General features: G+C 53.5%; 1 protein-coding gene across 2 annotated transcripts in view; it reads left to right on the plus strand.

The window, feature by feature from the left end:
- The window catches only part of GNA12 (G protein subunit alpha 12), a 69,790-nt gene extending 44,815 nt beyond the window's left edge, over positions 1 to 24,975 (plus strand). For both annotated transcript variants that reach the window (XM_061153773.1, XM_061153774.1), the window contains exons 3-4: positions 21,133 to 21,183; positions 22,187 to 24,975. In XM_061153773.1, the coding sequence (XP_061009756.1) occupies positions 21,133 to 21,183; positions 22,187 to 22,756 (621 nt within the window). In that variant the 3' untranslated portion in view covers positions 22,757 to 24,975. The remainder of the gene's footprint in view (positions 1 to 21,132; positions 21,184 to 22,186) is intronic.
- Positions 24,976 to 26,399: the final 1,424 nt, after the last annotated feature.

Here is a 26,399-nt window from a genome sequence, read left to right on the forward strand (position 1 = left end):
ATCCTCAAGAAGAAGAAATACAGAAAGGTAAATGGTTGTCTTTGTGAGGAGGCCTTACAAATAGCTGAGAAAAGAAGAGAATCTGAAGACAGAGGAGGAAAGGAAACATATACCCATCTGAATGCAGAGTTCCCAAGAATAACAAGAGGAGATAAGAAAGCCTTCCTCAGTGATAAAAGCAAAGAAATAGAGGAAAACAATAGAATGGGAAAGACTAGAGATCTCTTCAAGAAAATTAGATCAAGGGAACATTTTGTGCAAAGATGGGCACAATAAAGGACAGAAATGGTAGGGACCTAACAGAAGAAGAAGATACTAAGAAGAGGTGGCAAAAATACACAGAAGAATTATACAAAAAAGATCTTAGTGACCCAGATAACCATGATGGTGTGATCACTCACCTAGAGCCAGACATCCTGGAGTCTGAAGTCAAGTGGGCCTTAGGAAGCATCACTAAAAGCAAAGCTAGTGGAGGTGATGGAATTCCATCTGAGCTGTTTGAAATCCTAAAAGATGATGCTGTTAAAGTGCCGCACTCAATATGCTTTTGCTGGTGTGATTTTAATTGGGTTTCAGAATTCTTTCCCTGAGCTTTCTTAGGAAGCAGGCTTTTGAGGCACTGGAGGATGAGAGTAAATGGAAGATGAGGTGATTTGATTTGTAGCCACGCTAACTTTCTGTAACTCTGAGGCCACATGAAGCAAAGTGACGTATACTGAATGGGCAGTTTGGAGCGTTTTCTGCACCCAGTACCTTATCCTTCTAGGAAAGAAATCCACTCTATCACGGTTCGGCGGTTACTTTCAACCACTTGAGGAACAGTGTCATGGTAGCTGGTTGATTGGGAATAAGTCCTGGGAACTGGTGGTCCAGTGGTTAAGACTTAGCCTTCCAGTGATGGGTGGGGGGTGTGGGTTTGATCCTGGTCTGGGAGCTGAGATCCCACATGCCTCCGGCCAAAAAAACCAAACCAAAACAGAACAGAAACAATGTTGTAATCAATTCAATAAAGACAAAAGAGAAAGAAAGAAGTCCCGAAGTCGCAGCTTGTTTGAGTGGCAAGCGATGCGCGCAGGCTCTTCGGGGCTGTTTCCCGGCTCCTCTGAAGGGGTGGAGTCCAGGTGTCTCTCTGCCAGACTCAGCCGTCCCCCGGGCCCCCCTCTGCCTCTTCCTCTTTTCTCCGCTGTCAAGATACCCTGCCTGCTCGATGTTTTTCTTAATGCTGCAATCTAAGGTTTACATCAGAGAAAGACAAGAGAACCCCCAGAAAGTGCCGTGGGGGGCCGTGCCTTTTCCCTGGAGTCGCCCGTGGTACCGTGTGGAACATCTCAGAGAATCTTTCCCACTTCGGAACGGTGGTGGGCCCTGCCGTCCGTGGCAGGCCCGAGACTCCTGGGTGTCTGCACTGTTCCCCTGAAGCTGGAGCAGCAGGGACTCTCCCTTTATCCGTCACCTGAAGGAAGGGCTGGCAGGGCGGGTGTCTGTCCAGACCCTTGCCCTGACCTGCCGTGTGGCTCCTGTCCTGAGACGTGGCCGCCAGGCAGGAGCGGGCGGAGGGGGCGGAAGGGGAGCCCAGCCGCTCCTCGCAGGACACGACGCAGGCTCCGTCTGCCCCGTCTCCCCCTCAGAGGCCACCCCCTGGGGAGGCGGCCGAGCCCCTTGGGGACCTTCTCCCTCTGGGACGCCGGCGGCGGGGGGCTGGTGCGCAGCGTGGGCCGCAGGGAAGGCCGAGGCGGGGGGCTGTCCTCGCGGCATTACACGCGGGCCCTGCCTCGCAGCTGTGCCTCCAGTCTTGTGCGTCTGTTTTAGTTTCATGGAGCTCACTCATTCAGCACATGTTTTTGGGGCTGCCACCACGCGTCAGGCCCCCATAAACCCTGGGAAAGCACAGCGAACAAGCAGGAAGATCCCAGAGCGTGTGGGGCTGACTTTCTGACAAGGGGAGGCAGGCAGTAAATACGTCCGTGATAGGCGATGTGCATGTGTGTGCACCCATGCACGAGCTTACCTGTTGCGTGTATTAGGAGAAAATAGAGCAGGGAACTGGGTGGGGAATGTGGAGGGGCCTCGAGGGAGAAGCAGCGGTCACGGGGCATTTCCATGGGGGCTCTCGGTCCTCCCCACCTTTCCTTTTCCCTTCCGTCGTGCTGGCCGAGCTGAGCGTGTGGCCACAGCCAGGCTGCAAGTCCTGCTCATCCTGGTTGGATGTCGCCATGGAAACAAGGTCTGAGACTGGCCGTCTGAATGACCAGGCAGTCCGCCCGGGCCTCTCCTTCCAACAAGCCATCAGCGTCGAGAACCCAGACGGTCAGCGCCAACCACAGAGGACGCAACGTACACTGCGCGGCCAGGGCCCACAGCCACATTGTTTAAGCCTCTGTGCCTCGGCTCATGGTCCGAGCTGACGGAGCACCCCAAGGGGCGTTTGAGACCCCTCTGAAGGAGACAGGAAAGCACGCCCTGGGGTGAGGGGAGCATGTTCTAGCCCAGGAGAGGAGCAAGTGCAAAGGCCCTGGGGTGGGAGCCGCCGTGTGTCCCAGGGTGCACAGATGGGGCGGGGGGCGGGTCTGCAGGGCAGAGGGGCTTACAGAGGCCTTGCAGGGGGCCACTGGAAGGACTTGGGGCAGAGGAGTGAGACAGCTTGATTCCATTTTAGTCGGGTCCCTGTGTGGATGCTACGGACAGGGAGGCCCAACTGAGGGTTTTGTGGGGATCTCAGTGACGGGTGTTGGGGGTGACGAGGGGTGAGCACCTCAGACCTGGAGAGGAATGTGCAGGTCACCTAGTCTCACTGTCCACCCTCTCCGTCAGGCCTGACGGTAATGGTGAGCCTCACGAGCCTGGCGCTGTATTTTCTCCTTCACATTCAGGACTCCGGTGGAGAGCGCGTCTTCCTATGTGAGTGGCTCCCAGGCTGCTGCTCGGGTCTGGACCAGCCCTCCGAGCACAAAGCATGTGCAGCCCCACCTGTCAGGACACGTCAGGCACCTTCTCAAGGTCCGAGCTCTCTGCCAGGACACGGGTGTTGGACCGAGTGACCCAGTCGTTCTGTGAAGACCAGTTACCCTTCACTTCCTTGGGCCTTCCCTTGAGGAGCGCCAGGCCTGCTGGAGCTGAGCAGGGCAGAGTTAGAGCGCCTCGGGGGCCCCAAGCCCTCCCTGGGGGGGTCCGCTCCGTCGTGTGCCTCGAGGGGACCGGCTGAGTTCTCAGGCTCCGGGAACTGGTTGGTTAGTGTCTGACTGGTGAAAAGCGAAGTCAGCACACCGGTCCGGTTTCCCATCCGGCCAGCCGCGCCTTCTCCAATGCTGAGAAGATGTTCTTCCACACCCTCGTGTATATGTTCTATTCTTCAATTTTAACCAGCCTGATAAGGGAGAGTTCCCATGATTACTGGTTCTTTTCATGTGCTCAGTCACTCAGTCGTGTCCAGTGTAGTCGCGACCCCATGGACTGTAGCCCACCAGGCTTCTCCATCCATGGGATTTCCCAGGCAAGCATGCTGGAGTGGGCTGCCATCCCCTTCTCCAGGGGACCTTCCCTACCCAGGGATCAAACCCAGGTCTCCTGCCCTGCAGGCGGATTCTTTGCCGTCTGAGCCCCAGGGAAGCCAAGTGTCTATTAGCCGTGTGTGTTCATTCACTGGTGAGTTGCTGCCCATCCTTTGCTTCTTTTTTCCTGTTGGACGCAGCGTTCTCTTGGTTTGTACCAGTCTCCCACTAGATGCTCATTTTTTCTAACACTTTTTTTGGTTTGTTTTGAAGTAATTACAGATTCACAGGACATGACAGTACGAAGAGGTCCCCGCCTCCTTCACCCAGATTCCCCTAACGGTCCGGTTACCTCTTACGTGACTGCGGTCTGATATCTGAACAGCGAGTGTGCGTGGCTCAGTCATGCTGTGTGTCACACAGAGGGCTGGCGTAACCACCAACCACGGTCAAGATGCATCTTCCCGTCCCCACGGAGATGAGCTTCCTGCTGCCCCCAGAGTCACCCTCCTTCCCCACCGTCCCTCATCCCTGGGAACCACCTATTTGTCCTCTGTCTCTAAAATGTTATTTGGGGAGTATCGTACAAATGGAATTGTACAGAATGTGACCTTTTGAGGCTGACACTGGTCGCTCATCCTAATGCCGCTGAGCTACGCCCAGGCTGCTCTCGGGTCAGTAGACATCTTTTCATTTCTGAGTCGCAGTCCATGATGTGGAGGTGCCATAGCTTCTTAATCTAATTATACTCAGATGTACAGATATACGGGCTTCCCAGGTAGCACTAGTGGTAGAACCTGCCTGTTAATGCAGGAGACAAGAAATGTGGGTTCCATCCTGGGTCAGGAAGATCCCCTAGAGGAGGGCATGGCCACCCACTCCAGTATTCTTGCCTGAAGAATCCTGTGGACAGAGGAGCCGGGTGGGCTACAGTCCGTGGGGTCGCACAGAGTTGGACACAACTGAAGTGACTTAGCACACGTATATATGCATAGACATGAAGAAATGAATCGATGCATCATTTTTTATCTTACACAGTCAGAAATGTCAGAAGTTAGTGAATAATTTCTTGAGAAGGTGGAATTATCAGAGATTACTTTCTTAGTTTTGGTTTGATACTGTGCATGTGTGTGTTGCTTCCCTGATAGCTCAGCTGTTAAAGAATCCACCTGCCATGCAAGAGACCCTGGTTCGATTCCTGGGTTGGAAAGATCCACTGGAGAAGGAATAGGCTACCCACTCCAGTATTCTGGCTGGAGAGTCCCACGGACTGTATAGTCCATGCAGTCGCAAAGAGTGGGACACAGCTGAGTGGCTTCCACTTTCACGTGCCTGTGAGTTTTTCCACCTTTCAGGCTAAATTAGCTTTGCCAGCACGATCTATATGGGGAAATCTCAGCCTTCCTAAAACTTACTGTTAAAGTCAGCAGGACTTGAGAAATCCTCTCACCAAATCCTATTAGATACTGCAACAGTCACGGCCTGGGGGTTGAAGCTGATGAGTGGCCCAGCCGAGGTTAGGACGCGTCGGTGGTGTGTTCAGGTCCTGGTCCCAGCTCCAGGGAGGGTGGCACTCCTAATTTCCCCTCTGGGGTGGCTCAGGGCTGAGGGCGCAGAAGCGGGAAGCAGGGGTATTTGCTATTCTTGGATCCTGTGCTGGTGAGAAACTTCGTGTTCCTGCTTGTGACGCTGGCCTTTCCCCTCCGTCTCATTCATCACAATGAATATTATATACTTACAGACCTCAGAAAACCTCTTTTAATATAGGTCTTTGTGAAAGATGTTGCTATAAGCCTTATTTCTGGAGGGTCTGTAAGCCAGTGACGTAACAGCCCAGGATGGAAATGCGATCCACAGTAGATTTAAAAATGCAAGATGCTGCATGATAACAAGGCCAGAAACCCCAAAGGAAAAGAATAATGGTTTTGACTAAGTAAACATTTTTAACTTTCGTATGGGAAAAGTCAGCATAAAGTAAGGCAAAAGGCAAATGACAAATTAGAAGAAAAACAATCCTCAGCATAAAACAAAGGTGTTTTTTATATGTTGAGCGCATCAAACAGCGTCAGCCTGTGTGAGCAAGCTCTTGTTTGTCAACAGAAGACCAAGCGAAGGAAGACATAGGATTACCAGCCTTGCTACTAACCACGGAAATGCAAAGAGAAGCAGGGACAGGGTAACTTTGGTCAGATCGGCGGTGATTAACAATGTCCTGGTTGATTGGGGTCTCAGGAAGTAGGTCCTGTCGCTCACGCACACAGGGGACGGGAGTATAAAGTGACTCAGCTTCTTGGTGTGTGTGTTGAAACGTAAAGCGCTGAACCCTCCAGCAGTAGTTCAGCTCCCAGGGAATGTATCCTAAAGCAGTAATTGCAAGATTTCCGGCTTCTAATTACAGTGGACTAGTTATCTAGAGACTTCTGCTGAAAATAATTTAAAATCCTAGATAAAATGTTAAAAATAACTTTATGAAAGCATCTAAGCGCTGACAAGACCGTGAAGAATGACCAGGCCAAACCCTAAGACAGTTGAACCTTGAGAGATAAGCCGCCCTGAGCAGCGGTTTCTCCCCGAGAGTGCTGGGGATCTAAACGGCCAGCCCATGCTGTGACGTTTGGCAGACTTCTCAGGGTCTCACCCTGAGGTAGAGACGTAAGACTGCCAACACTGAGGACCCTATAGGAGCCTCTTCCATCATAAGCTGGGACCCCAGAGGGGAGGCCAAAGTAAACCCACAGAAGGAGGGGAGAGGAGAGAGCTGGGCTGGGCTGCCGAGCCAGAGCAGGGAAGGGGCGAAACGATCCCCGTGTCCACCCGGAACCCCGGTGCTCTGGATGCAGGTTCAAGGGCCTCCAGACAGGTCTTGTGCCCAAGGAGCATGTGGAAACTCTCTCTGGAAAAGACAGCCTAATCCTAAGCCTTGGAGATGCCCCACAAATGACGTTTTTAAGGACAGCAGGCATCATGGAGCCAGCCAGAGTCGCAAGGAAACAGCCCGCAATTCCTGGAACCAGAAGAGAAGACAGATAGCAGAAACAGACCCACCATCTTCAGGCCTTAAACTCGCCACACACAGATTGTGAAGCAGCTGTACTTCATACCCCCGTAAAGTTGTGTGTATAAAGCATGTGTATAAACAGCTATTCTTTCTACATATATAACTTTATATGTGTATAAAATCCAGGAAAAACTGGAATCTTACTAAAAAAGAGCAAACTAGAACTTGTAGCATTGAAAAATACAGAAAGCAAAAATAAAAACTTGGCAGTTTGTACCCCATAAAAGAGTATTAATAGTGTAGAAGAAATATTGGAAAAAGCTTAGGGTTAGAGGATCTTTTCCAGAGAGGATTTCCATTTGCCGCTTGGGCCCAGAAACAGATCAGAATGTAGAAGAGAGAGACAAAAACAGGGAAAACACGAAAGAGGTTGAGAGGTACGGAGGATGGAGTGAGAAGGTCTGCTCTCCATTTAAGCAGGACGTACTGAAAGAAGGCTGGGGCAGAGACCGCATTGAAACAGGTAACGGCTGACAAAGTACCTCCTTGATCAAAAGGTCAAGAATTCCAGTGAATCCCAAGCAAGATTAATAGTAAAGCCCATAAGTAGATAAATCATAACAGAACTGCAGAAAACCAAAGGCAGAAAAATCTTAAAAGTAACTATAGAAAAAGGTAGAGATAGCTTTCAACGAGTGACATTCTGACAAATTTCTTCCTCAAAGTTACAACAGAAGCCAGAAAGAGTAAACAATGCTCTGAGGTGGTGCCTATGAGAAAACACAACTCCTAATCCAGAATTCTGTAAAATTGAGGGTGGAAAAGGGACCCTTTCAGATGAAGTTTATCATCAGCAAATCCACTCTAAAGGAACTGTAGACTACAAGCAAGAACTGTGGTGTTGGAGAAGACTCTTGAGAGTCCCTTGGACTGCCCAGAGATCAAACCAGTTCATCCTAAAGGAATTCAGTCTTGAATATTCATTGGAAGGACTGATGCTGAAGCTGAAACTCCAATGCTTTGGCCACCTGATGCAAAGAGCCGACTCATTGGAAAAGACCCTGATGCTGGGAAAGACTGAAGGCAGGAGGAGAAGGGGATGACAGAGGATGAGATGGTTGGATGGCATCACCAAAGCGATGGACATGAGTTTGAGTAAACTCCGGGAGTTGGTGATGGACAGGGAGGACTGGCGTGCTGCGATTCATGGGGTCGCAAAGAGTTGGGCACAGCTGAGTGACTGAACTGAACTGAACAAGCAAGAGGGAAGGGATCCCAGATGGAGGGCGGAAACCTAAGAAACAACGGAGACTAACTTGTCCAGTTTTTCCTTTTTTCGGTCATATTTTTGGCATCAAATCCAAGAACTCGCTGCCAAATCCAAGATCCGGAGGGCTCACCCCCGTGTTTGCTTCCTGTGTTTAGGTTGTTGGACACACTGAGGCGTCGGTGCATTCCGGGTGAGTGTCTGCATGTGGAATGAGACACAAGGCCAGCCTCCTCCTGCACGTGGACGTTCGTCGTTCAACACCGCTCTCTGAACCTCTGTTCTTTCCCCACAGAGTGGCCTTGGCACCCCTGACGAATGTCAGCTGGTCGTGTGTGTCTGGCTCCTCGGTTCTGCTCCATGGGCCTGTGTGTCTGTCCTATGCCAGTAACACACCGTTTTGACTGCTGTAGCTTTGTGGCGGGCTCTGAAATCTGGAAGCGTGAGTCCCGCAGCCTTGTTTCGTTTTTCTCGTTGTGGTTTTGGTTTGCTTTCTCCTGAGGACGGGTGATGTCAGACCACTTTGGAAGAAGAGTAAAGTGGGACGGACTTGGTCTTCATGGAGATCAGCAGGCTACTGCCCGCAGGCTGACTTTCTTTTGTCTTATTTTTATTTGGACCCCTAGTTTAACTTTTGTTTCTTTTGCATCTAAAGAAGAAGAATATTCAGTAAAGATGACTGTATAAAGTCTCTATAACCTAAGACATTTACCACCTGAATCTTTACAGAAAAGGTTTGTTAACCCCTTCTCTAATAAAATGGGCTTCCCTAGGGGCTCAGATGGTAAAGAATCCACCTGCATTGTGGGAGACCCGGGTCTGATCCCTGGGTCAGAAATATCCCCTTATGAAGGGAATGACAACCCACTTCAGTATTCTTGCCTGGAGAATTCCATGAACAGAGGAGCCATGAGGTCACAGAGTCGGGCATGACTGAGCAACTAATACTTTTGACTTTCACTAACAAAACAGATACTAAGCTTTATTTTTTAAAACAATTTAATAACCATTACAGTGGAGGTACTGGTATAGAATAAGATATTGTGAATTCCTCCAACTGTCAAATATCTCAGTTTCTGAAATCTGGTGAGCATGTAATATCATTTCCTCTTCTCAGAAATGCCTTTTCAAACTTTGGGCCCATTTTTCTATTGAATTGTCAAATCCAATAAGATAAGTAAATTGGTGGAACCACACAGAGAACAAGGATGGTGACCCTTGTATACACACCCAGTTGTAACTGGGTTAGAGACCTACATGCAAAAAGCAAAGCTGTGTCTCTTTTAGGAGGTAACATAGAAAAATCTTCATGATCTTGGGGGTAGGGAATGCCAAAGGAAAAGATGAAGACTTTGACTATCATCTGGTGAAGAAGTTTGTTCATCCAGAGAATATCTTCACCACCTCTAACCTGCAAGAAAAAAAAAATCGTGTCCAGAATATTTATAGAACCTCTACACCTGTAAGAAATAGGCAATTCAATAGAAAAATGGGCCCCCGGCTTGAAAAGGCATTTCTGAGAAGAGGAAATGACGTTGTACACTCACCAGATTTCAGAAACTGAGACATTGATAGTTCCAAGAATCAAGTCACTCCACATGGAGTGACCGGAGCTCTCCTATAGCCCAGTGCTGGGTGCCAGGGATGGTTGTAGACTGGGGCCCCCAGTTTAGAAGACAGTCTGAGAAAAAGCAAGAGAATTCCTTCATAGTGTACGTGTATCAGCGTTTCCGTGGGTGTTGTCATTGAGCAGTGTTCCGGCATGTAGGTGAGCGTTTCCTTGATCTGTTCACCAGTTTGTGTGATGGGCATTTGAGTTGTTTCCTCTCTTTGGCTCTGAGAATAATGCTTCTGTGAACGTTCTTATGCCTCATTCTTCGTGTTAGTCGCTCTATCATGTCCAACTCTTTGCGACCCCATGGACTGTGGCCTGCCAGGCTCCTCTGTCCATGGGGTTTCTCCAGGCAGGAATACTGGAGTGAGTTGCCATTCCCTTCTCCAGGGGTACCTTCTTGACCCAGGGATCAAACCCGGGTGCCCTGCATTGAAGTCTTAAAGGAAATATAAATATACCAAGGAAAAATAAACATATGCTACTTACAAGAGGGAGGAAATTTGGCTCTCTTGGGGCGATTTTCACAGAAAGTGATATTTCAATTTTTTCTCCCATCTTTCCTTCTTACCCAACATTACGTAAGACGTTAGGAGGCTCTGTTAATGATGGTGAGCTCGATGATTCCTCTGGTGGAAGGACAGAGTGAGTCTGTCTTTCCCAGTAAACTGAGCAGCGCTGCGCGTCACGGCAGTGACCCCGTGGCGGAGGCGTCCCCCTGCTCTCATTGCTGGTCGCCGTGGCCCCACTGAGGCTGGAACACCTCTTCATCCCTGCGTTGCGGGCAGGCCATACAGATCTCTCCTTTGGCTTCTCGATAAATATTGCCTGTTAAAAAGGCACTAGGTCTGCTCACCCTTGGTGCCGAACGTGATAAAATGTGTCTTCCCCAGGTTCCAAGAAGCAAGATTTTGAAATAACCTACAATTCACCCTCTTATTTACTGAGTTTAAAAAAAAAAAAAAATTTTTTTTTTTTTTTTTTTTTTTTTTTTTTTCGGAAATATCAAGCAAAATTCCCCGTTTGAGACGCTGGAAAACATGTTGTTTTGAGAAGCAATTTATTGACACCTTTCAAATGTCCCCTTTGTCCAGGAGGTCCCCGCTTGCCCAGGCTGCGGGTGGCTTACGTTTCGTTTGGCTCTGCTCCTGAGCAAATCCCCGATGTTGTTCTAAGGAGGAACCCCGAGAGCGGCCGGGACTGGGGTTTCCACACCTTCGTGGCCGCCCCACGGCAGCACCCTCTGGGACGTGGCACTTGGCTCACGGGGGCCCGGGGTCAAAGCTCTCCCTGGCCGGCTCCGGTTCTGGAGGGAAGAGAGCCAACTGGATGTCTGGTTCACATCCCAGTTGCCACCGCAGGGGAAAGAGGCGGGAGCCGACCAGGAAGCAACCAACAGTGACCGCCGCCCGGTGCGGGCCAAGGGTGGGTCTCCACCGTGCCCAGCGGAGTGTCTGAAGACTCGGCCTCTGTCTTAAACTGCACGTCACTTCATAGGTGGTTTTGACAGGCTGATCTGGTATTGAATCATCTCCTCTGAATCATTCACCAGAACCTGAATAAAACAAGATCATTGATTCAGCCTGATTTGTTTTGTAACATAACCTTTTTAACGTCAGAGGTTTACTGATGCAGTTTTTGGTTTTTTTTTAGGTTAAGAGTAGTTAGTCAAAGTGCTGAATTTTGAAGTATCACAACATGACCCAGTAATAACTACATCACAGGAGCAGTCAGGGCCCACTTCCAGAATCTTCTTTATGACACTTCTCTTTGGGAAACACACATGTTTTTGTGGCAGCTGTCTCCAGGTGTCTGGGAGCAGTCCTCTGTGTCGAGCTAGCTTTAGGTCACAGGTCCATGTAGGGTTGAAGAGAAAGCGCACGTCTGCAGAGCATCACCCCACTCCACAGCCGAGGGAGAGCAGAGAAGCTTTCCCAGACGAGGCGTTTGCTCAGACAGTCGGCGCGGCCAAAGGGAGAAGCCCTCGTGGGCTCTCTGTGCTGGACGCCGCATGTTCTCTGCCAGAGAGAGCACATAAACGTAGGTGATGAGCGCACGCGGACCGGGCCCCCGTCATCACGCCGAGCAGGGCACACCCCCGCGGTTCCCGTCCCGCGGTCCCATCCTGTCCCGCGTTGCAGGCCGCGTCTCTCCTGTGAACCTCCTTTGGCACTTGGGCCGCTCTGTGTGATCAGAGGGGGGCGTCTCTCCCGAGATGCTGCTCGCTTCTGCTCAGCAGAAAGCTAGAGGCTCGGCTGAGGGCAGAGAGGCGGCCCCCAGGAGCTCCGGTCCAGACGACCTGCAGAGTCAGGGTCCCAGGGCCAGACCTGCCGGCCACCGATGGGGCACAATGGCCCCTTGTGAGGAGCTGGGCGGCCCAGGAGTGTCCGGGGCTCCTTGCCTCTGGCCTCTCGGCCTCCCTGCCGGCCGCAGCCCCGGCTCCCTGCGCAGAGCCTGCCTTTTCCTGCTTCCCAGTGCCAAGCGGCGAGCCCACGGGTGAGTCAGGCTTTGGCAGACAGAGGGCTGCTTTGAGCCCTTCTCTTCCCCTTTTGTTCCACCGAGGAGGGGGAGGATGCGAGTGTCCAGCTGCAGGCGCCCTGACCCCAGCGCGGGGGCCAGGGGCATCCACATGACGTCGTCCCCTCTGCCCTGCCTCCATCTCCCCAGTGTTCGTGTTGGGAGTGGGATTCCCGTCCCTGTGTTAACTTGATTCGTGGCAAGTGCACTTGAGCTCAGCCCCGCAGGCTGGTCAGTTACAGCACAGCCTCCTGCAGGAGACAGAGCCCGGCCTGGGGGCTGAGCGGCTGCTCTGATTTCGAGCAAGTTAATCTCAGAGCTTCGGTTTCTTCGCCTGGAGAATGGGGTAATGCTGCTGTTTTGCATCAGATCATAGGTGCTGATACGCACAGGCACCGAGGGCCTCTTACCAGCCTTGAGGTCCAGCTGGGTGAGCGGTTTGTGCCGATCCAGCCACCTGCCTGCGACGGCCGACACGCCAAACACCCGTGAGCCGTGTTAGCCAGCACCACGCAGGCCCTGGGGCTCCTCCCAGGAGTGGATGCTCTGTTTAGAGCACAGCTCTGTGGTGCCCAAATCAATTTTTCAGCAGGTCTGGATTTCCTGGGTTTCTCTGCTGCTTTCCCTTTGTCGTTAGGGTGGTGGGGTGAGGGCAGGCCCAGCTCCTCGCAGGAGGGTGAGGCGGTCAGTGGCGCGGGCTCCGGGAGTGGCCACACTGCTGGCAGCTGGACGGCCCCTGTTGCTCTCACCTCCCGGCACTTTGTCGGCTGACAGATGGGACAAGGTGGACTCAGTTGGAGCTGAATTTTAAGTGGTCGTCCGGCCATGACTGAGCAACTGAACCGAAGTGAAGAGCTGGTCGGTACCAACCACTCCAGAAAGTGTGCGTGCAGTCCTAGCTGCTGTCTGTCCGCATTTTTATCACAACCCTGCTGGTGGTTTGTTTTCCAGAAGTCCATTTTGGCAGCTATCCATGATTTTTTTTTTTTTTAAGCAAATTTATGTAAACAGGAAAGAAGAACCAATAGTATCCAGATTGTAAATCAGGTGAAGTTTGATTTGGGTTTCGGATCGACAGGCTTGTCTCGGAAGCACACACGCTGTAGAGTGGGGATCGTCTGTCCTTAGGAGTTAGATGATCCCGGGGAGTCACACGGTCACTTCCATTAGCTGAGGGGGGCATGCAGCCCTTTAAGCCTCCCCTTTCTCTGCAGCCTGAACACCATCAGACAGGAAAGCTCCCTGGGTTCTCTCCTTTGCTCTCACTCCTGTGAAGTCTCACCTGTCACCAGCTCAGCCGTCCTGCAGCACTGCGGGGGCGGGGGGCTGGGCTCTGCCAGGGGACTGCTCCTGGGGGCCTGAACTTCACGTGAACTCGTGAGCAGGTACTCTTTCTTTCCTTCCCGAAGCAGAGCTCGGAAAGGATTCCCACGGTTGATATCCAGGTGATGGGGGAAGCCAGTTGGGTGTCGTGAGGTCTGTGCCGCACTGTGACTCCATCTGAATTTTACAGCTTTGAGTCGAAACTGAGAAGTTGTCCCGAGACGAGATGTGAACCATGAGGACTGCCTGGGCTAAGCCTGTTGAGACCGTGGACATGGTGGGACAAGCCGGAGTGAGGGGCAGTTTGGCCAGAAGATGCCCCCTCCCTCCCAGCCCCACTTCCTACCAGGATCAGGCAGCTGCTCCCCTTTGATTCTTCCCAAAGCGAGTGCTGGGCTGCCAGGGCCGCCCCTCCTGCAAAGACATGGGCTGTCCCTGGAGGAAAGATTAGCATTTGGTAGCTAAACTTAGCTCCCTGGATAAGCTGCCTGTAGAAGGAAGTGGAGATGGATTTGGAGGAGGGGGGTTGGGAAGACTTAAAGGGACAGCGTCGGGCTCTGAAAGATGATTCCGGGGGACTCGTGGGACGTATGTGCTGGGAGGGCCCTTCCCAGGCTCTCACGTGGCGTCTGTGAGCGTGGTCACCTACTTGCCATCACGGCAGAGGGCTGTCTCTGGAGCAGAGAAGTGAGGAAAACCAGTGTGGACTTCTGGGTGGAGAAGCTCTTGTGCTTCCCATCATGTCTGGGAAAGACCGACAGGATTGATTCCCCACAGGATTAGATTTTTCAGCGAACGCGTGCTGATAAGCACTCCGAGGCTCAGTCCCATTGTGTGCCAGCAGAGCTGGGCTTGACCAGGGATGTTTCAGTCCAGTCCAGTCGCTCAGTCGCGTCCGACTCTGCGGCCCCGTGGACCGCAGCACACCAGGCTTCCCTGGCGTTTGGGGATGTCACAAAAGGCAGTGCCACTCAGAGGTAAACCTGGATGATGTGGGTAAAAGTGACGTCTCTTTTACTAGGAAATCCTGGCTGATTCACCATTTACTATCGTCCTAGTCATCTCTCAAGGGTTCTCGGGGCAGAGCACAGACCGCAGGGAGGAGCAGGGACGGCCCCTCAGGAAACACGGGCCTCCCCCCGTGCTGCCTCCCAGCCTCGTTCCCCGCTGCTTCCCCGCTGCGGCAACGGCTGTGTGGTGTGCAGCGACGCCTGTGTTCACACTCCACGTGAGCGACTCGTCTCCTCGCCCCGTCTCGTCTGGAGACTCACCGTGCTGAGGCCCATGGCGGTGGTCCGTTCCTGCCGATTCTCCCAGGGTTTCTCTCCTTTCACGATGCTGCGGTTTGCGTGCGCGACCTGGGGTTGTCTGCGGCGTTGGCGACTGTGCCTGAGAGCACCGTGGCTGGTACACCGCACCAGGGCTTTAGGGCCCCGGCTCTCAGTGTGGCCCGGGGTCCCTCCAAGGGCTCCACGAGGTCAAAGCCTCCTTCATGGTAATCCTGAGACGTGACTCGCCTTTCTCACCCTGCTTCTCCCAGGGTGGGGGGCAGGGTTCTCCAGAGGCCTGGTGACACTGTGACAGTCCTCACGGTGGCTCACCGGGTGGGTGTTCCCATGTCTTTGTATTTTTAAGTTCTCTCAGCTTTAATTTCTAATATGGTAAATATCAGTAGTTTGGGAGCTATTGTGTTTTGGAGGCTTTTTTCCTTTGGGTTATTTGAATAAGTTAGTGAAAATACAGGGCTTTCCATAAAAAGCCTGAGGAAACCAGATTCTGATTCATCTCATTTGTTTTGAATTAGCTAAGGACTAATGCCTAAGCAAGAGATTTTTCAGACATTTATTAGGTTTTTAATGCTTCTATTTTATGTTGATGAGGCAGCTCCATTGCAAGGAGAAGGAGAAATCATTTCTTAGTAGTGCCATCCTGATGGCGGGGGAGGGAGGAGCAGGCTTTTCTATAGGCCCTGGATAGTAGACAGAGGTCAGGAATGCACTGAGTTTTTAAAGGAAATAATGTTTAAGCTCATGTTGGGTTTCAGCTTTGAAAAAATGCACATCTTCATTCACCGGCAGGCATTCAGTACCTGCTAATGCAAGCATACCCACTGGGGATGTGGCCTTCCCTCTGATGGCTTACGGGGCTTTGCCCGAAGAAATGAATCATTAATGGTTTACCTGCTGGGTGACAAGTGGCTACAGTGCTGCAGCTTCAGACAACAGCACCCATGCACTGTCTCACGAGTGTGCACCGGGACCCCCGCCGCCCGGAGCACACGGGGCCCGGGCGCACCGCCGCCCCGAGCACACGGGGCCTCTACTCAGGTCTCACCAGGCTGAGCTCAGGAGTCGGTGGGGCCGCAGCCTCCGCTGAGCTCCTCAGCTGTTCCTAGCTCCCCCATCTCTGCTGCTGCTACTAAGTCGCTTCAGTCATATCCAACTCTGTGCGACCCCACAGACGGCAGCCCACCGGGCTCCCCCGTCCCTGGGAGTCTCCAGGCAAGAACACTGGAGTGGTTGCCATTTCCTTCTCCAGTGCATGAAAGGAAAAGTGAAAGTGAAGTCGTGTCCGACTCTCCGCAGCCCCATGGACTGCAGCCGACCAGGCTCCTCCGTCCAGGGGTTTTCCGGGCGAGAGCACCGGAGTGGGGGCCGCTGCCTCCTCTCCCCCCGTCTCTGGCAGACTGCATTTCCTCACAGCCGCTGGACCGTGATCTTTTTTTTGCTAGTTGGCCGGGGACCGCACCCAGCTCCCAGGACTGCCCTCGGCTCCCGGCCGCACGGCCCTCTCCTCTCACAGCATGGCCGCGTGCTCCTCTAGCCGAGCGGCCCTAATGTGAAATGTCTCTTCGTGTGCTTGCCTGCCATCTGTATGTCCCCCGAGACAGATCCTGTTGGTTAAAGCATTCATAGATATGACACCACAATCAATTTTGGTTTTATCAAAATCCAAAACTTTTGCTCTGCAAAAGGCCCTCTTACAAGGATGGAAAGACAAGCTACAGATGAGAGAAGGTACTCACCAACCACATATCTAACAGAGGACTCATATCTGGAGTGGCTAAGGAATGCTTACAATTAATAGGAATAAAACAATCCAAGTAGAAAATGGACAAAATATACAAAGAAATTTCATCTAAGAGGAAATTCAGATGGCAAACAAGCACATGAAGAGACATTCAACATCATGACCCATTGGATCATCGCAGAGTAAGGGACACACAAATTACTGATAAAACCTTGTTGACACAGCTCTTAGAAGAGGAACACCAGCATCAATACCGAAGGCTAGTGAGAGTGTGGAGAAACTAGACCCCTGTACATCACTGATGGGAATGTACAGTGATACAGCCATGCTGGAAAAGAGTTTGGGAGTTTCTTTAAAAAAAAAAAAAAAACTAAATACATACTTACTGTAAACCCAGAGAGCCCGATCCTGGGCATTCATCCCAGAGAAATGAGAACTGTGTCCACACATCTGTGCGTGAATGTCGATAGCATCTTCATTTGTAATTCCCAAAATGTGGAAACAACCAAAATGTCTCCAGATCCGTGAGTGGTTAAATAAGCCATGGCTCATCCATACCAGACGTCACTGCTCAGGAGTAAAGAAGACAGACTGTCGATACACACAGCAGCTGGTTGGATCTCCAGGCATTTTGCTGAGTTTAAAAAACAAAACAAAACCACACTTCAAAAGGTCACTTGCTGCCTGATTCCACTTAAAGTACATTCTAGAAAAGGCAAAACTATACGGAAAACAAGCCAATGACTGTAAACCGTGGAGATGACCTGAGATCTGAGTGTCTGCCAGCGATGAGGACTGGCAGAGGAGGGGAGGGGCACCTCTGTGTTGGTGGATCAGATCTCTGTCTGGATTGTGGGGAGCAGGGCGAGGTGGTTGGGGCATCACGGGAATCCACAGCTGTGCACAGAACCACACGCACACGCGTGAACCCGTGTCAGTCCCTGACTGGGCTGTGTTGTAATGACATAAGGGGAGCCACGGGAAACGGGATGACGGGTGCACCAGACCTCTCTGCCATCTTTGCAACTTCTGTGCGTCTGTGGTTATTTCAACATACAAAACATACCCTGCAACACAAAACAATTTTCTTAAATATGTTAGTACCAAATGAAATTTTTTTTACATTTTAAATTCCACTTATTTAAGGCTCGCATATAAAATACACTTGGTTTTGTATGTTGACCTCGTATCTTGTGAATTTTCTGAACTCATTTCTTGACTCAAGTGTTAGCTTTTTTTATAGATTCTTGAGGACTTTGTGTGCAGTTCTATGATCTGCAAATTCAAACAGTCCTTATGACTTTGCAGATTGCAAACCTTGAGAAATAAAAGCATCTGTGAGTCCCTGTGGGTAACAGATAAACAGGGGAGAAGGGAGGGCTCTCCTTTACAGTAGAACGTCCGCTAGACCAGTGATTGCTGTGCTGACTGGAAAACCATTTTGGTAAAGATTGGAAATGTCACAAAGGCTGCCTCCTGAGGGGAGCCGCTGCATTCTTCAGAAAGATCAGTGTTTCAGATTAAAGGAGGTGGGAGAGCGGACAGCTACATGCAGCCCTCGATTCCAGACTGAAGCCGGTGCTGGAGGAGGACGGGCTGCTGGGTTGCCGTGGGCATGGACGCAGGTGCCCTGCTGCGGGGGCGTGTCCGCTGAAGCTTTGGGGTAAACGGACAGCCTCCTCTCAAGTGGTTTTAAAAAAGAAGTATATGCAGTTAACCCTTGAACAGCTTGGAGGTTGAGGCGCTGACCCCACACAGTCGAAGATCCAAGTGTAACTTTACAGTCGGCCGAACTCAGAGCATGCAGTAGGTGTTTGTTTAAAAAAAAAGCGTGTCAGTGGACCCGTGCCGTTCAGACCCACATTGTTCAGGGCTCAGCCGTGAACTGGGAGGAAGAGAGCAGGGCACACAGCAGGTGGACCGGACGTTGGCGACGGGCGTCTAGGTGTTCATCCTGCTCTGCTTGTACCTTCTTCACATGCGCGTCTCATGGCCCCGCTGAGACTTGGGATTTGGGTTCTGGCTGCTGCGTTGCAGAGGCTACAGTCCTGATGTGAATTCCCCAAAATGTAGAAAGGCGATAGGCAGCCATGTTCCATTAAATGGAAGTTAGGTCTTAAATTCAGTGTCTGTTAAGTAACAGAAATGAAAATCTGACCTTTAGAATAGTTGTTTTTATGCGTCATTCCCAGGTGGCTCAGTGGTTAAAGAACCTGTCTGCCGACACAGGAGACTTAAGAGAAGCAGGTCCGATCCCTGGGTCAGGAAGATCCCCTGGAAGAGGGCATGGCCCCCCACTCCAGTATACTGGCCTGGAGAATCCCATGGACAGAGGAGCCTGGCAGGCTGCAGTCACATGAGGTTGTTTTTAATATTCAGCTGTTTTAAAATTTTGTCTTTCCCATTTGTGTCTAAATGAATGAGCTAAATTTTCGAATCCTCACACTCACCATTGACAAGCCCTGTGTTAGAATTTAAGAATTAATTCCGCCAAGTACAGGAGCATAGGAACGGCTCGGGTGTGGACAGAGGACCGGGGACTGGAGAGCCGCCTGGCCCGAAGTGGACGTTGGTGGCCGTTCCCCTGGTGACCACGTGTGGCTTGCTTCCCACGGCCTCCACCTTCATGCCTGTACCCCGCCTAGCCCACCCTCCCCGCCCTCGCTCTGCGCCCTGCACAGCCTCTGCCAGCAGTTCTTGACCCCGGGGGGCCCTCTTCCGTGCACACACCTCTCCTGTGATCCTGATGGAAAAGACCAGAACTCAGCCAAGCGTGAGAGACTGGGTCAGATCACGGGCAGACAGAGGGGTTGTGAAAAGCCCACTTGCCATTTATTCTTTTTTGTTAGCTCACGTTACCGCAGCAGCCATCCAGAGAAGGCCTGGCGTCCTCCCGCCTCACCTAACACTGTTCCCATAAGGGTGCTCATCCTAGTTCCTGCATCCGGTGGTTCACAGGCGTGAACAGTCGCCCCCTTTGAGGCAGTGAGACAAGCTGCCAAGAGGATCAAGCCGACCATCCTGGTGGAAAAAGAAGCCATAAAGGTCCTTTTATGTTAGCGTTCGGTGTGTTGTAAGGTCCGTTGAGATGACCCTGATTTCAAGCTCAGTAGTTGGATATGTTCAAAGTCAGACTAGGGGAGTGATTCCCTTTCTTCCTTAGCACATGCTTACTCATGAGCGCGTTTCCACATCGCACCCCTGTGTTGGGGCTCCGCCCTTGCACCCACATCACAGCTTCCCCAGGCATCGGTGTTGCCAGGACGCTTTGTGGGGCAGGCTGAGACACCCCGACCCCGGCCTGACTCAGGCAGGAGCGGCTGCACCGTGAGCCGCCCCGCCGCCCCGCCTGGACGGATGCGGGTTGGGGAACTCTCGTCGCGCCCCGAAGGCCCCGAGTGAGCAGTGGCAGGAGGAGAGAGACGGGGGTTTCAGGGAGGAAGGCGCCCTGGACCAGGTGCGCGGGCCGTCGGCTCTCGCTCCGGCTGCTTCCTGTCTGCCCGGGAGGAGGTGGGACATGCAGACGGAGCAGGAGCTCGCTCGGCGAAGGGGTGCCCGGCCTGCCCCCGAGGAGGAGCCGTGTGTGGGGGAGGTGGGGCCGGGCTGGCACATGGGTGCCCACCCCGGCTCCCGGGCAGAGCCTGCCTGTGCCCCAACAGCCATGACGCCAGGGGCGGAGCTGCCTCGAGCCCCGGTCTGTGCTGCCCTTGGAGAAGCGTCCGTCCCTTAAACACGTGCTCTCCTCCACGTGGCCACAGGCCTCCTCGAAACCAGAGGTGGGTTCTTCACTAGAGGAAGTCCACCCCCGTTCCTTCCTTTTACCGTCGGAGACCGTGGTGGGGGAGGGCCCAGGGGCTTCCGCATGACACCATACCAGCTCACGCTCTCGTCCGGAGCCTTTCCTATGAGCTTCCTCCTTCCGAGTCCAGGATGTCCACGCCGTGCACGTGTGTGTGCGCACGCGCGCGCGTCCGCTGTCAGGAGCACACGGCTGGCGTGGCTTCCCTGGGAGGGCCCCGCCCCCGCCATCCTCGCTGGGCCCTGTCTGCACAGTGGGGCGCAGGGTGAATCCTGCAGGAAGTTGAGTCCTCTGGGCACGCGGGGTGTAATTGTCAGCGTCCCACTTTATAAGGGGAGTTTTCGCCCGTTCACTCACCACTTCCTCTGTTTGCTTCGTTTAATCGACACTGGAGGTCCTCTGAACCTTCCTTACGCCCGGAGAGCCGCAGTGTCAGCTGGCTCACTCCTCCAAGAAGAGGACAGTGACCGATTTGCACGGTCACTTTTAGCTAGCGATCGGTCAGTTTGTTTCGATGTGCAGTCCAGAGAAATGCCCAGGGACTGGAGAAAGACTGGCCATCCATCCACCGAAATCCAGCCCAGAGTCTCCTGGTCCTGCCCCGTAAGTCAGGTGGTGCTGACATGACGTCATAACAGAACTTCAGCTTGTTTCTAGAAGCTGGAACCTGTTCTGTCGTGTGCAGCTTCTCAAATAACAGATGAGCCTGGAGTGCACCCGGCCGGCCCTGCCGGGAGCAAAAACACCCACAGGAGCCGAGTCTCACGGCTGGCTCCCGTCTGCAAAGGGAGGGACCCACCTGGTCAGAGAGTCCGCATTCTCGCCATAGCTTTGGGGAAAAAAAAAAAATCTGGGGAAAAGAAAAAGAAAAACACAGTCTGAATTTGAACCAGGGCATCAGAGCTAGAGAAACTGCATTTTTAAAATGCTTTTGTTTTTTGTTTTGGAAAACACATCCACGCTGTTAGTCTTTTCAGTCGGCCTTCCTGTCTACACGCAGGCAGAGCATCACACACGTCACCTGATTGAGTTCTCCCGTTCACCACCTCAGGGTCCTCAGTCCAGACTGAGCCGTGACTTTTCTTTCCTCCACGACAGGGCGAATCGGTGAAGTACTTCCTGGACAACTTGGACCGGATTGGCCAGCTGGTGAGTGAGACCCCCATGCCCAGAGCCTGTGACCCATGCATGCGGCCCAGAGCAGCCCCCGGGGCAAGGGCTCCCGCTGCCCTCCCAAGCCCTGCCTGGTGTCCAGAGACCACAGCACCATTACCGCGCTCATTCCTTAACATCAGCCAGCGTCCAGGCGGTTTCAAGACCTTCCCCGTCATCCCACTAAGGTTCTCTTGCGGATGCTGCTGTACTTTAGCTGTCTCGAGTCCATCCGGCACAGCCGGTCCACGGCACTTGGCCTTCTTTTAACCCGGAGCTTTCTCCTTCCGTCTGTTTGTTGCTTTCAGCCTGTCTGTTGGGCTGGTTGGAGCATCTCCCCTGTGGGGCTTCTCCCATCTCCAGCACTGTTGGAGACGTTCCCCTCTCCCCCGTTTACCTTGTGGATGGGTCATTGGGCCGAGAGGCTGCCTCCCTGCTGGGGTTTCTGGCAAAGGGGCTGCCTGGGAGCTGGTGTGTAGGAGCGGAGGATTGGACCAGGGCGGCATCAAAGGGCTTCCAGTGACCGCCGTTGCCCGTGTGCTGCTGACGACTTAAAAGGTTTCTCCAAGAATAACATACTAAATATATTGCAGGCTAAATTTAAGCAGCATTGCAAAACCTAAGTTAAGTCAGTTCAGAGTCAGGGTTTGGAATGCATGTGCCCTGGAAGTTAGAAAAACAGAAAGGTAGCTAAGATGCAGGAGGAAAAGCGGTGGTCGTTTCGCATGGAGAAGAAAGGAGATGAGATCTCAGGTTGGGGCCTGACCTGAGGGTCCTGCTCATTCTTCCTCAGCCTGGTGAGCCCCCCCATTCATTCTGAAATGAGCCACTTGGTTCCTTCACTCTGTTTCATGGTGAATTTACATTCTTGTAAGTGAAAGTCGCTTCTGGTATCTGGTTCAACTTCTTGCAGAAGTCCCCGTAACTTTCCTTCCACTGCGTCTGTTCATCCCCGTCTTCGCACGCCCTCTCCCCAACGCCTCCTGACCTTATCTTACAGAACTACTTCCCGAGCAAGCAGGACATCCTGCTGGCAAGGAAGGCCACCAAGGGCATCGTGGAGCACGACTTCGTCATCAAGAAGATCCCCTTCAAGATGGTGGACGTGGGCGGCCAGCGGTCCCAGCGCCAGAAGTGGTTCCAGTGCTTCGACGGGATCACGTCCATCCTGTTCATGGTCTCGTCCAGCGAGTACGACCAGGTCCTCATGGAGGACAGGCGCACCAACCGCCTGCTGGAGTCCATGAACATCTTTGAGACCATCGTCAACAACAAGCTCTTCTTCAACGTCTCCATCATCCTGTTCCTCAACAAGATGGACCTGCTGGTGGAGAAGGTGAAGACCGTCAGCATCAAGAAGCACTTCCCCGACTTCAAGGGCGACCCGCACAGGCTGGAGGACGTCCAGCGCTTCCTGGTCCAATGTTTCGACCGGAAGAGACGGAACCGCAGCAAGCCTCTCTTCCACCACTTCACCACCGCCATCGACACCGAGAACATCCGCTTTGTGTTCCACGCCGTGAAGGACACCATCCTGCAGGAAAACCTGAAGGACATCATGCTGCAGTGACGGGGCCGCCCTCGCTCCTGCCGGCCGCGGGCCAGGCCTGCCCACCTGTGTGTGGTCCCGACCCCGAGCCCTGGACGCCCAGCTCGGGGTGCGAGGCCCGCCAGGCCTGCGCTCGGCCGCGGGACGGGACACGTGGACGTAGCTACTGAATCCCGGGGACTCGTGAAACTACTGAAAGTCCAGCGGTCACTTTGACGTTAACGTGTGACGCCTGATAACACAGCTTTCTCTTTTTCAGAAACTGTCCCTTTTCTGACACAGTTTAGTCGGGGACTGTGTGTGTGTGCATGCACACTCTGTCTTTAGTGACTGAGACACAAACGCTGATGTCTCTGAGGGTGGCTCTTCTCTCCAGCTTGTGAGTCCTCGGTGGGGGCGCTGCCTGGCAGGGTCCTGGGGGTTTGGAGGTGGGGAAGTGCGGGCTGAGTTCAGGGGGACCCCACCACTACCTCCCCAAGGGAGCGCATGGCCTTTTCAGTCTCTGGTGCCAACTTCCCGAGAGGCCCCGGCTGTCAGGTTAGAGGGTGGGAGTGAGCGCCCACGGGGAGACCTGCCTTAACGCCCCCACACCTGTGCCTTCCGCCCATCCGATCAGCCACGGCCCGCGGTGGGAGGTGTGGGCTGGGCGCTGCCTTGATTCCCCCTCCCCTCTGCACGGGGAGGCGGGTGGTGCTTGCTTGCCCTGTGCCCACCCCGCCCCTTAGCAGAGCCCTCACACCAGCTGGCCTCGAGGACTGCCCTCCCCCGCCCAGTCGTCTCCCACATGTGCGGTCAGCTCGGGGAGCCTGCCGTCTCTGGAGGAGGCCAAGCAGCCCTCCTCTCAGGGCCCGCTGAGAGCGGACGGCGGGGCCCGCAGCGCCTGCCTTAACACCCCAGGCTCTCCTGCCTCCCTAGACGCCAGGCGCCCATCACGGCCCCTCGCTCCCACTAACACGCACACCTAGCAGAAAGCACTGTCGGGCGCAGCCTCCTCCGGGGGCCGCCGCGGAGGCTGTGAGTGGTGACGGGCGCCGGCGAACCCGACCGTCGGTGAGCATGTCCGGCTGCCCTGTCCAGGTGTCTCTCACTGGGTTTAAAAACACATCGCATTCCAAGCCAGTCCCCGCCGTGTGTGGCTCTGCTCACCGGTGTCCGGCGCGTTGAGGACCCGTCCGGCGTTTGAAAGGGGAAAAGCCTTCCTCTGCCAGGGGCCCAGCACGCGCCTGTGGTTCAGGGCCCATCCCCAGGCCCCGTGTTCCCGGCCCATGTCTCTGCAGGGGTCCTGCTCACCTTCACCAGCAGACAAACACTGATCTCACTCGCGGCAGATGCTGGCCCAGGAGGTAAGAGAGGGCAAACCCGCTTCTGAGTCATCCGTGTTATACCAGTGTCTAATGAGGAGACAGCATGAAGTCCTCTTTCTCTCTGGGCCCTCAAGACTTCCTGTCCATGTTTGCCGGGGTTTGGGCTCTTTGGCTGGAGAAAAGTTGCTGTTTTTGTCCTGCTTCCTGTGGCTCTTCGAAAACCGAGAGGACGTGCCCGGGATCGGGGCCAGTGACCAAGGTTTAAAGGAGACAGAACCCTCTGGATGGACTGCATCCGGGCATCCTGAGACCCCGCTGTCCTCGGGCCTCACGCCCCTCGCCCGTGGGCTCCCGTCGCACACGCGTGTCCGGATCCATGCTCTTCCCGCCAACCTGGAAACCCCTCGCACTGGCAGAGGCGGCGGCCCCCGAGGTCGGTGTGGCTGGTGGAGGGTCTGTGAACGGCTTGCTGGCGAGTTGGAGTCCACCCGGTCAGCGAGCGCGGTTTGTCCTTCAGACCATCTGTCGTGGCTGCCGGCTCACTCTCAGACCCGAGAGCGAGTTCGTATTGAAGAGCCGTGACTGTGTTGAGTGGCCTGGCAGCCAGGGCCCGGCCCAGACCCGACCCACTTCCTCCCCTGCAGCCAGGAGCCGTCCTTGTGCTGAGCCAAGCAGGCGTGACGGCACTCTGCCCTCCATTCCAGGATCCGTGCTCGTTAGAGACACGGACGGCTCCGCAGGCTCAGCTAAAACCATCTGCAGTCTTTCCACACATAGGTTATAGTCACTTCTCTCCCAAACCTTAGGCCTTTGTATTGTTTTAATCTCACTGTTACCCGTGATTTGCTGTCTTTTATTTTGAGATGTTGGAGCAGCAGGGGATAGTCTGCCTCATCTATTATTGCAAAAATGTAACAATAAACTTCCTCGAACTAAGACTTTCTTCTCGTAGTCACACTGTTCACACGTAAGGACACATGTGCATTTTTTTACTATTTTTTTTAACTTCAGTTTGTAGAGAAATTGTCTCAAAGATACTGCATTATAGCTTTGTAATTTATAGAGATCTCTAGACTCCTTATTCTTGTAATTTTTTTTTACTTCTTTGATAAAAATGAGTCAGGTTATTTCAATTCTTAAGATCAGGAAATCATCTTGAAACAAGATCCTTAGTTCTGACCGACTAACTCGGGCATCCTGGGAACAGACGCTTGCTGACTTGACACCATGGGCAAAAGCAATGTCAGGACAAGAGTGGTCGGAATGAACTGCTCATGGCTTGCGCCACGCATGGCATTTTAGCATCAGCAGGAAGGGCTGGTTTGATGATCTGACCACCTTCAATCTCTGGATATTTATTAAAATAAATCCTTAGTTTTTGTTAATGGAAAATATCACTCGGCATTCAAAGCCAACATGAAATTTTTCAGTCCCCAAGTTCAGAGCCCGTGGATAACGAGCCCGGACGGTCCTTGAAGGTTCGTTACCTGTTGACCACAGTTCTTGTTTCCACGCTTGGGACACGAGGTGACCAGGAGAGCTGCCACCAACGTGGTTCTGTGTGGACGCCTCTGGAGCCCGACGTCAGGACGGGGGGCGCGGCAGGAACACACACACGCGTGTGTGCGAGGGAGGCCCTGAGCCCACCTGCCGGCGGAGACCTGGGATGGATGTGGACGTGCCCGGAGACGGGAGGCCAGAGGAGCCCAGGGAAGGTGCAGCTCCTTCTCTGGACCCTGTGGGGTCAACGTGCCGCCAGGAAATGGGAATCCAGCGACACAGAGTGAGCACAACTCATGGCACCCGGATTCTTTTCCAGAAAAGGAATGTGCGCGGTGTCCGTGGCCGTTGCCCGGCGAGGCGCTGTGTGCATCCGTGTATGGGGCCTCAGCGGCCCACGGTGGGCAAGGCAGCCCCCTGCCCGCCCCTGCAGAGAAGCGTGCGCTCCTCACCACGTGCCTGGGGGCCTGGCGCTTTGGGTCCCGGTTTCCCCGTGTGTAGAGGTTGGACCGCAGGGTGACGCAGGCGCCCTGGGCCCGCAGCCCTGGATTCCTGGGTGGTCTCTCTGCAGCTGGGGTCGCGAGCCAGGGAGCAGAGCCGTGGAGGCCCCCCAGGCCCACGCTCCCTGTGCCCGTCAGCCGCCTCGGGAGGACGGTGCCGCAGGTGCTCCATGTGGTTCAGGAGTCTGGGGGGCTGACAGCTCTCCCCGTCTCTCTGGCACCAGCTTCTCCCTGAGGTCCGTCAGATGCGCTCAGCAGCCTCGCTCCTGAGTGATGCCTGGAAGTTTGGGGAGCTCCATGCGAAGGAAAAGATAGGGCCCTGCTGCGAGGTTGATGCTGGGCCTGCCGTGGGCTGGGTGT

This window comes from Dama dama, chromosome 10 (assembly GCF_033118175.1).
Source record: "Dama dama isolate Ldn47 chromosome 10, ASM3311817v1, whole genome shotgun sequence".
In the NCBI taxonomy this organism is placed as follows: domain Eukaryota; kingdom Metazoa; phylum Chordata; class Mammalia; order Artiodactyla; family Cervidae; genus Dama; species Dama dama.